General features: G+C 35.6%; 1 protein-coding gene across 1 annotated transcript in view; it reads left to right on the plus strand.

Moving 5' to 3' along the window:
- The window catches only part of LOC145265429 (ankyrin repeat and BTB/POZ domain-containing protein 1-like), a 188295-nt gene that overhangs the window by 7241 nt on the left and 169029 nt on the right, over window positions 1–12025 (plus strand). The window contains exon 3 of the mRNA XM_080121262.1: window positions 8031–8086. Coding sequence (XP_079977388.1) covers window positions 8031–8086 — 56 coding nt within the window. The remainder of the gene's footprint in view (window positions 1–8030; window positions 8087–12025) is intronic.

The following is a 12025-nucleotide window of genomic DNA, read 5'->3' on the forward strand; positions in this document are numbered from 1 at the left end:
GTCAGGGTGGTTAAATTCACCTTTCGCATCCCTGTGTTTAGAAAGTCATCTGGCAGAAGTGACGTCAGACAAATTTTTAGCTACGGATTACCAAAACTGTATAGAATGTGCAAAATCACGTGGCAAGAAACTGAATTTGTGTATCTTTTTTTTTTTGTAAGGACAAAACAATTTAAATGAAAATATTTTAAACAGTAACAAAATAATTTAAATGAAAATATAGCAATTTCACCCACTTGTAAAAGAGATTGTAAATTGTTTTTTTTGTTTTTTTTGTTTTATAAATCCAGTCGCTGGACTGGTCTGCGAATTCTGTTAGATCGGCATGGAGGTAGTTCGCTATTCGAAGGACCAGTGGTCCTCTGGGAAGGTTGGTTCTCAGGGTCCTGACTACTATAGTCAAATTAATCTTCTGTATTAGGTGTAGTACTAACAGGACTTGTTTCGGTCTGCATTTGCAATGTCTGGTTGAATACTTTTAGCAGGATTTTGAGGGCTATCAGAATGTGGAAAGCAAGCTAGATGTCTCAGTGCTACTGAATCTTCCCGGCCATCATTATGTCGTATTCTTGCATGTGTAGGGTTAGCTTTGAGGAGTTCCACTACCTTGAGAATCGGGTCATATTTGCTCCTGTTACCAAACCATTTTAATAATACCTCCCCAAACTCACAGAGCCAAACAGGTAAAGCAGTACCAGTAGAAGAGCGCCTTTCAAAGTTGGACATGCGTTTATGAGGAGTTGCATTTGTAGTGGTACACAGCAGGGAGTGAATAGCATTTAAAAATCCTGTAGAACATCCTGCCAAGCACTAAGGGGTAATCGTCTAGATTCCAGAGCTAATAACAGAGTGTTCCAAATAATGCCATTGTAGTGCTCGCATTGATTGTTGCCTCTTGGGTTGTATGCAGTAGTGTTGCTGGATCCAATTCCAAGTCGCGTCAAAAATTTTTTGAATTCTTCTGACATAAATGAAGTTCCTCGATCAGAATGGATAAATGAGGGGAGTCCGAATATGGAGAAAATATTTGTCAGGCACTGGATTGCGGTTTGCGAAGAACAATCGCAACAAGAGAAAGCAAAAGGAAATTGACTGTATTCATCGACAACTGTAAATATATAACGATATCCCGTCGAAGATACCGGGACAGGTCCTTTGTAGTCTATGGAGAGATGCTGAAAGGGAACAGTAGAACAGATCAGTGTATTATTAGTAGAATCGAAGAATTGAGGTTTTATTTTGGTACAAATCATACATTTAGATGTCACACGCCGGACTTCATCAATTAAATATAGCATATTTTGTGATCTTACAAAATGCCAAAGGTGCTGTACTCCAGGATGTATTAATGAATTATGTAGTGACTTTAGTTCCTCCAAGGAAGAAGCAGCAGCACCACATACTCTCGATAATGCATCGGCAGCAATGTTTTCACTTCCGGGATGGTGTTTTATGACAACGGGAGAAGTTCCATTTTCCACCGTGTAATTTTATCATTTTTAATTTTTCCTCAGTTAGCAGGTTTAAACATAAAAGATACGTCTTGCTGGTCTGTTACAGTAGTAAAGTGCTTCCCAGCAAGGAAATCCCTCCATTTTCAGATGCACTCAACTATGGCATAGGCCTCTTTCTCGACTATCTGAAGTCTTATTTCAGATGGGTTTAGTGATCAAGAAAAGAGCACTACAGGCCTGTAGGAGAGTGCCTCTGATAGCCTTTTCTGAGGCATCGGTTTCAATAGTAAATGGTAATTCATCATCAATAACTTTTACAGACGATTCAGCAACGTCTTTCTTAAGTTTTTCAAAGGAATTCATAACTATAGGAAGCATGGGAAATTGTTTATTTTCGACCAGTGGACAAATTTTGTATGAATACTTAGGTATCCATTTAGCATAGTACGAAAACATTCCAAGACACCTCTTTAATGAATCTGGATTGGAAGGAGGAGGCATTTATAAAAGAGGTTTCAAATGCTCAGGATCTGGTTGCATAGTCCCGTTACAAATTTGGTACGCAAACAAATTGATGGAATGAAGTGAAAACTTTGATTTTTCTTGGTTTATTTCAAGGTTATATGTCGAAGCACCCTTTAAAAAACATTCCTAATTAACATCATGTTCCTCCTGAGTTTTACCACAAATAGTAATATCATCTATATATGAAAAAATTCCAGATAATTTGTTGTCAGAAATGAAAGAATTCATAAACCGTTGAAAAGCAGAAACCCCATTAGTGACACTCATGGGTATTCATTTGAATTGGTACAAACGATTTCCTGCTTGAAAGGCCATGTAGGGACGATCTTCGGGACAAATTTCGATCTGGTGGTACGCTTTGGATAAGTCAATTGTACTAAATATATGGTATTGGGCTATTTGGTTCACACGATCCTCAACCTGAGGCAAAGGGTATGCATCAAGTAAGGTGAAACAGTTAATAGTTTGAGAGAAATCAATTACAAATCGTTTCTTTTTATTAGGCGACAAAGTCACAACAATCTGAGCATGCAATGGTTAATTTGTTTCAATTACATCATCCTTAAGCAGTTGTAGAATTTCCTTTTCAATGAATTGAGCATTCTTCGCACAGTAATTTCAGGATTTAGTAGCAATAGGTTTGCAGTCGGGGGTTAAGCTTTGAAACAATTTCACAGGGGCACATCTGATCTTGGTTAGGGCGCAGATTTTTAAAGTATCCTGAGGTTCACCAAAAGAAATAGTGATACCCTGGTGTAATTTTAAAAAAAGAAAAGAACGCTACAGGCCTCTCAGCCTGTAAGAGAGTTCCTCCGATAGCCTTTTCTGAGGCATCGGTTTCAATAGTAAATGGTAATTCATCATCCCCAAGCAGTTGTAGAATTTCCTTTTCAATGAATCGAGCATCCTTCGCACGGTAATTTCAGGATTTAGTAGTAATAGGTTTGCAATCAGGGGTTAAGTTTTGGAACAATTTCACAGGGGCACATCTGATCTTGGATAGAGTGCAGATTTTTAAAGTATCCTGAGGTTCACCAAAAGAAATAGTGATATCCTGATGTAGTTTTAAAAAAGGCACTCCGAGTATAATATCCATACAGGAATCAAGAAGCATTGTAAAGTCAATTTCTTTATACTCGCAACCATTGAAGGAAATGTTCTCCATGCAATATTCCGATGGTTTAAGGGAAACGGCGGATGATGCCATGGAAATTACAGAATTAAGTTTTGAAGTAGACAGCATTGTTTTAACAATACGAGCACTGATAAAATTATCAGAACTGCCGGTGTCTATGAGGGCAGTTAATTTTTTTCCTTTTAATTCAACAATTTTAGTAATGGGAGGGCAAATATCACCACCTTTAGCATGGACTACCATAATAGTAGAAGTAGAACGTGAAGGTGTCGGCATCGTAGAACGGCAAACTTTGGAGAAATGACCGAGTTTACCACAGTTTCGACATACCTTATCGTGGGCAGGACAATGACGGCGATCATCCTTAAAGTGACATCTCCCTCCACAATTGTAACACTTGCCATGAGCAGGAAGGGCAGCAGAAAATTGTACAGAGTCACACTCCATACGAGAACCAATAGAATCAGCAATTTTAGTAATAGTGGCCTCCTCTGCAGGATCAGTAGACACATTGTTAGTTCTAATAGAAGTAGCAGTAGTAGCAGTGGCTGCTCCAATCGGGGAAGCGTATGATTCAGCACGAAAGTGAGCTTGTTCTAAAGCCTTAGCACATTGAGTAGCCTCTTTGAGAGTTAGCGTATCAGTTTCAAGTAGTCTAGCACGTATTACTGAGGACCGGAGATTACGTATAAATGCATCACGGACAGATTCATTCCTGTAAGTAGTAGGAGTAACATCTTTAAAGTAACAGTCAGCGGCAAGTTGATTCAAGACCTGAAGATATTGGTCGACAGACTCGTTTTCTTGTTGCAGACGAGTGGAAAGCAGATGTCTAGCATGAATAACGCTTGGAGACTTGTCGTAAAAACCTTTCAGTAATTCGACAACGTGTTCAAATCCTGAATAACCCTCAATAACGTCAGCAATGGTGGGACTGATGTTTAAATAAAGAACTTCAAGTTTATCTGGGTTGAACGAAGCAATAGTTGATAAATAGTAATTAAAGTTACGATACCATAATCTCCAAAGCTTGCTAACCCGAGGATCTGCCAAGGATACGTCAAATTTGTCCAGACGAATGATCTTCTCCATGGGGGAAATAAAAATTTTGTTCAGAAAATTGTAGTGTTGTAATGAACGAAGATGTAAAACAAACCTCTTTATTGAACAAAATTCACAGCTACTAAAGAAAGAGAAACAACTGTTTTTTAAAGAAAAAGGAACACGTGCAAAATCACATGGCGAGAAACTGAATTTGCACATCTTTTTTTTTTCTTTTTTTAGTAAGGACAAAGCAATTTAAATGAAAATATTTTAAACAGTAACAAAATAATTTAAATGAAAATATAACATATATATATTTATCTATCTATCTATCTCTATATATACATATATATATATATTAGAATGGCACTCAAAAGTTGTTGTTCAGCCATATTTTGCTCAAGCTATTGGTGCATTCATGCAAATATGGGCGAACAACAACTTTTGGGTGCCATTCTATAGTATATGCCTGCTGAAATTAAAAAGATTGCTCAGCAAATGGAAAAGAATTTTTTTTTTTATTTACATAGGCATCACCGCTTATCAAGGCCAAGAGGCCACTCGAGGATAAGGGTTAAAGAGTGTACAGTAGAAATTGGACAATATAGTAATCGTTAGTAATGGAAATTCGGTAAATTTGATAACTTATATGAAATGGCTCATCAAAAACTTGTTTATGTTAGACTTGAAGAGAACCATATTGTAGTCAGCTGGAAAGCAGGAAAATGGAAGACAATTCCACAGGCGTGAAGTTCTAAGAAAATAGCTTTGTTCATGGAATCTATGTTTAGGTTTAGGCACAGATAAAGAGTGGGGGAAATTAGTGATAGTGTTTTCTGCTAGACAGGTGTTTCTTGTAAAAGTTTGGTGAAGGGGGGACCATAGATTTGAGCTCAGCCGAGCACTTGCCATGAAAATAATGATAAAGCAGAGACAAATGCGCAACATCTCTTTTGTGAGAAAGAGGTTGCAAGGAAGAGAAAAGGACATCCCCTACGAGGCTACGAAGTCTATTTTGAACTCTATCAAGGCAGGATAAGTCCTTTCTAGCAGCTCCTGCCAAAATGTGGCAACAGTATTCCATCCTTGGACATACCTGGCTCTTATATAGATAGAGAATTGCATCAGCAGTGAGATATCTACTGTATCGATAGAAGGATCCCTCCATTTTTCCAGTGGCCTTGGCAATGGATTTAATGTATGTTCCATTCAAGATCAGGAGTAAAGGTCAAGCTCAGAAGCTTGTCAAAACATGAGGCCTCCCCAAGACGAGAGCCATTCATTTCAATTGATGCCAGATGTGGATCAGAACGCGTTGATGATGTAAAGATAGAAGCTTGGTTTTAGATGCATTAAAAGTAACCAGCCACCTCTTTCCCCATTGAACCACTTGCTCAAGATCAGAGGAGAGAGAATCAGAGAGAACTTTGTTGTTTACAGTCTTAGATGTGCTATCATAGATAGTAGTGTCATCAGTATAAATGTCTACGAATGATGTAAGGATGTGATTTAGAAGATCATTAATGTAGATCAGGAAGAGAGTTGGGCCCACGATGGACTCTTGAGGGACTCCAGCATTAATACTGAGCTTCTGATTTCTGCCCATCAACCACTACTCTTATGAACCTATCAAAGAGAAATGATTTAATAACTGAGAAGACATTTCCAGCTATACCGTAGCTGGAGATCTTGTGAAGTAAACCTTTGTGCCATACTCTATCAAAGGCCTTTGATATGTCAAGAGCAATTGCCCTAGAAAGGTAGCCTCCGTTGAGAGATTCGCTAATCCTATGAGATATAACTGTAAGCACATCTGCTATAGATCTAGCAGAACGGAAACCATATTGAGTGTCACTAAGAAGGTTATTTTTGCTGAGATGGTTGATTACTTCTGTATTTAACACAGATTCTAGCAACTTACTCATGATACACAGGAGACTTATTGGCCTGTACTGAGAGGGAGATGAGCGATCACCTGAATTCTTAAATACAGGGCATACTGATGAGATTTTCCAGGGTGATGCGAAGCAATTCTCCTTAAGACAACGTTTAAACAGTTTTGTAAGGATGGGCGCTAGTTCTGGTTGAAGTCTTTTGAGTACTATAATTGGAATACCGTCAGGGCCGGTTGTTTTACTGGAATCAAGGTTTTTGATTAGCTTGGCAACATCACAAAAGAGAATCACCAACCTAATAGGTTCCGAATTGTCATCTAAACTTCAGCCCCTGTCCCACCGACGAAATGTAGCATCCTTCTGCCTGTTTTACAAGTATTTTAATGGTGGATGCTCTGACGAACTACAAGCCCTTGTACCTCCTTGACGAAAATACCTCCAACTAACCCGACAAGCAGCAAAGTCCCACCCCTACACAGTTGAGATCCCCAGATGTAAAAAAGCCTTTTACTCTAATAGCTTCTTCCCCAGAACTGCAGGATTTTGCAATTCTCTTCCGGTTTCCTGCTTCCCCAACTGTACTGACATGCAGAAGTTCAAGTGTAACGTGAACAGACATTTTGCTGCTAAACTCCCTACATAGTATCCCTGCAGCTTAAGTCTCTGATAGTAACCCCCTACATCAAAGTGGCAATGTGCCTTGTTTGGGGTGAAAATGTAATTTAAAAAAATAAATAAATAAATAAATATTGGGTACAATATAATAATCGATAGATAATTGTAAGAAATACGAAATCTGCATAAATTAAAATATCATAACTAAGCAATGCCAGGTGACCTGCTAGTATATATATAAGTTGGCATTGTCTGTATGAGGAATAGTCTCTACGAAACTCCTCCGTCTATTTTTAGTCTTCAGACTTGAAACTTGATATATAGAGGATTTGGATTTGTGAAACAAATTTGATTTGGCTTTTAGCTGATTTTAGCTGATTTGGCTTTTAGCTGCTTTTAGCTGATTTTAGCTGGTTTGGCTTTTAGCTGCTTTTGGTCAAAATTGAAAAAATGAGAAATTAGCGTAAGTCGACTAAACGTGTTATTTCTATGCATGTGCAAATATATATTTATATTTTAATAACGTTATTTTTTTTAAAGTTTTTATATGCGTATAGATTTAGATTAGATGGTAACAAATAAAGCTGGGGAGCTACATGCTTTGGTTTCGATTCTAGCTGATGGTACCAAAGTCATATTTTTTATTTTACTGTGGAAATCACTAATATGTATTGGGTACAGTATAATAATCAATAGAGTATAATATAATAATAAATATGAAATCTGCATAAGTTAAAATATATTTAAGCATATTTTATGAACAGCCACCACCAGACTGCCTGATATATCTATCTATATATCTATATATCTATATATATATATATATATATATATATATATATATATATATATATATATATATATATAGGTATTAATTGTAGGCACTTGGATAAATATGATAACATACCATGAAAAAAAGTTTTTTTTGTGGAATCAAATAACCAAAATTTACTATACATCTAATGTAAATGTCTTTTCTTAGTGGGAAGTTGAGCTGAGAAATCTAATTTATTAAAACTTGTAATTCAAGGGGAATTAATAATACATATTTTTTTATGTGGTTTTACTCTTGGTCACAGATTAGTAAGGCATAATGGTCCGCAATAAATAAAATTAATAAATAATACTCATCTCAATGAATTCCAATTAAATAATAGAAAGGATTCCATTTGAAAATTCATTCAGATTTGTGAGTTCAGCATAAAGATTCTTGAATTCAACAAGATTCATCTGAAGAAGATTAGAAGTTACATTGACTGAAGTATCCAATTTTTAAAAAAAAAACTTTTATTGAACAATAACCTTTGATTTCTGTCTCATTTTTTGAAACCATTGATTTTCTCAATATCTTCTTCTTTTCAGTTACTATGCTTGTTTGTGTGGCCACAAAGAAATTGTCCGATTTCTTTTGGAAAGAGGTTAGTTATTTTTTTTATTTTACTGAATCTTTATCATCTTTCATCTAAGCAGTTGATCAGGTATACCATAGAGCTCACATAGTCTAGTTAACCATAGAAAGCAACATAGTTGCTTCTCACAAACAAAAGAACTAAGTAACAAACATTTCATATAGAAAATGTAAGATTCCAGCATTATAAAATGACTCAATAAGAGTTGATGCTCCATAACTGTAACCCAACAAAGCTGTAAACTTCAACTGCCTACCAAATCAGCTTGAACAATTCTCTATTTTATGATAAAAGCAAATGTGTATTTATCTGTGTGTGTATATATATATATATATATATATATATATATATATATCTACTATTATACAAGAAGAACTTTGTGTGTCTTATTTCATTCCCTATGGACTCGAAAATGGCCAGGCTGATTTTTATGAAATTTTATGCAAAGATACTTTATGTGCCTGGCAGTGTTCTTAGATAGGTTTTGTATTGGAATGTCTTCAATAAGTATCGATAATCGATAATGAAAATAATCTGATCAAAGAAGGAACAGGCAATTTTGACTAAAGTTAACAACATCTTACACAGCCTAACATCACAAGTGCATTTGAGAAGTTTTACTGCCACAAGATTCAACAGTAGGATCTTTGATATGACAGAGATGCATTCGAAATAAATGTTTCTGTTTAGAGCACAATTGAACCATGATACTTGACTTTTGCATTTAAACTTTAATTCAAGCAATTATATATAAAAAATAATTTTATAAAATCAACAGGTTCTCTACAGTTTAATGTATACTATAATGTATTGTGGACCAAATCACTGCGGGAAGGTATGTGAAGCTTCCTCCCAGTGCACGATGATGGATCTCCAACTAGAGCAAATAATCCATTGATTGGATTGAAAAATATGCGATTTAAAAAAATATAGGAATGTGAAACATTCATTGATAATCATTTAATCCCAGGCAATGTCGGGTCTTCCATGCTAGTATATATATCTATATATCTATAAAAGTGAATGTGTCTGTCTGTGTGTGTGTGTCTGTGTACATTTCCCTTCGCAATAACTCTGTCAATTTTAAATCTACAGAGATTTGGGAAAGTCTTTGTAATCCATTTTCGACCAGAAATTTGGCTGTTAAGGGGTCAAAGTTCAACGATCTGACCTTTGAGAACTCTACCAAACTCCTCCGCTAATTTTGGGTATAAACAATTGAAATTTTAGATATAGGTTCCTTGGACATGGATCTAACTTAATAACTTGATTTGAGCCAAAAACAATAAATGTTAAGTGGTCATAATAGTGGTCAAAGTTAAAAAAAAATTGACCTCTGCGGTCTCTACCAAATTACTCAGACAATTTCTGGTCTAAACATTTGAAATTTTACATAAAGCGTATTCAGAGATAGGGAAAGCTTTTTAATCGGTTTGGGTCAAAAATTTGAGCTATCAATATATAAATGTATGTATGTATGTTTGCATGTCTGCCTAAAACTTTTTACAGAGGCGACGGATTTTCACAAGATCAGTATTGTTTTGAAGCTCGACTCTTCAGACGAAAAATTGGCTAAAAACATTAATTTCTTCACCCTCAACTGGGCACTTTTCTACAGGGAAGGGTCGCTTTTTTTACCGATATTTTCGAAAGTCATCCCCTCTTTTCGATTGTCTAGCCTTAATTAAAACCTACGTCACTCCCGGTTTGACGGTGGTCGTAACAGCAAAAACACTTTTTTTTTCCTGTTCTTTTCCTCCTTCACAGTATGGGTTCGAACCTGCCTTCGTACTACCACTTTTTTTTTTTTTTGCTCAACACACACCTCCAAACACTCAGGCAATGCCGGGCTGAAATGCTAGTATATACACACACACATATATATATATATATATATATATATATATATATAAAAAGATGATTAAAGAAGTATATAAGGATTCTGCATGTAGAGATTTTGTGTTAAAGGATAGATCTCATGGTTGTAGTTGTAAGACATGAAAGGAAAGAAGTTCACGTTTCTGTAAATCAGTTTTTATTTTGATGCACTTATTGCCATTTTTTCCTCTTGCTTATTCTTTAGTTTCCTTTTTTTTCCATCACGTTCGCTGTTTTTTTTTTTTTCCGATTTTTAAAAAAGTTTTAACATTTTTTTTCGTTTGCTTATTCTTTAGTTTCCCTTTTATTATTGTCTTGATGTACCCTCCCCCCTCGCCTACTTAACCACACCCGTGCAACGCCGGGTACCCCCACGAGTATTTTTGATAAAAAAATAAGGAGTAGTAATAATAATAGTAATAATATAATAACAATAATAAAATAATAATACTAATGATTATAAGGTCCCTTAAAATATAAAGAATAAGAAATAAAATTAAAAGCATATAATAAAATTAGAAGATATAATGCTACATAAGAGAGTGGTGTTGGTCTGGTAGGGAAGGAGCAATGGAATGAATGGGGAGAATGAGAAGAGGGGAAATGGGCTAAAAAACAGATTGGATTCAAGAGAGACGAAAGGGGGATACTCAGATTATATAAATAGTAAAGGAAAAATAAAGTTCAAACATGCCAATAAGTGCAGGTAGAGTTGTTGTCCGAATGCAACAAAATTGCATAAATAAACCTGTTCAAATGTTAAAATCTTCTTAAAAAAAAAAAATAGGAAAAAAAAAAACATTAAACACAATGGAAAAATAAAAAAAGGGAAAATAAAAAAAAAGCGAATGAAAAAAATAGCATTAATAATCCTATTTAAATATTAAAACTTTATAAATCAAAAAAAAAGTCATTTATGTTGGCGCAAATGTGCAACCTTAACATAACGATGTTGTCACATTAACCATTGTTCCATGATGGCATCAGCGAAGTAACATTGTTTTTTTATCTATTTAAACAAATTCAAAAAAGAACGTTTTTCACGCATGCATGTTTGGCTAAATTGTCATGAAGGAATAATTTTTTGCTACCCTCATTTATTGCAAAGTTCTTTTTCTATAGGAAATAATTGACCATTTTTTCTAATTCTCCCATATTATTCGACCAAGATGGTACCAAATGGTACCAATTTCGACCTGGTCCGATGCCGCTGAGAAAAGTTTTAGGCAGACATACAAACATTCATACATATATTCAAACAGACAGGTGAGATTTATATAATAGATTTTATTTACTACAGTCTTTGAAACAGTAAATATAATAATAAGTTGTTTTTAAGGCTGTAAGTGTAGTATCTGTTTTGATGCTGCACGTTCATGTTAACATAACAAATACATATGTACAAAGAAAACACACACGCACGCAAGAAAAACAAAAAAAGCAAACACGCACACACACATGTATGTGTATAAACACCAACACACGTGTGTCCAAGTTTATGTAGCTTAATAGTTTTATGGCATACACACACTCTCACACTCAAACACCCACACACACACATACACACACAAACAAATAAAAATAAAATAACTGCCATCAACCAGCTTGCTATGCCAGTAATAACATACAGCTTTGATATCATTAACTGGCCACAAAATACATCAACCGGCTAGATGTAAAGACATGGAAGCTACTAAGACTTCATAAAATAATATATAGAAATCAGTGTCTACCAAGACTGTATTTGCCCAGGGGAGAAGGAGGACTGGGGCTCTCAAAGATCAACCACCAACATCGGGCAACTATAGTGAGCACAGGCCAATATCTGAGAAACTCACCCTCTCAATAGTATACAAACATCAAGCGACAAGAGCCAGCAGAACAACATCAGTCACCCAGCTGGCCAAGCATTTTGGTCAGGGCTGTCTTACAGATGAGGATGAAATGCCAAACAAGCCTGCCACCGAAATAGCAAGAAAGAGCCAGCAGAAATATACTGAGACCTTCCAAAGGATGAACCTTAAAGAGTGGGACCAACATCAGCATGCAAAGCATTTTCCAAGGGAACTC

Source organism: Euprymna scolopes, chromosome 40, assembly GCF_053919585.1.
Source record: "Euprymna scolopes isolate OS-2025 chromosome 40, ASM5391958v1, whole genome shotgun sequence".
NCBI classification, from domain to species: domain Eukaryota; kingdom Metazoa; phylum Mollusca; class Cephalopoda; order Sepiida; family Sepiolidae; genus Euprymna; species Euprymna scolopes.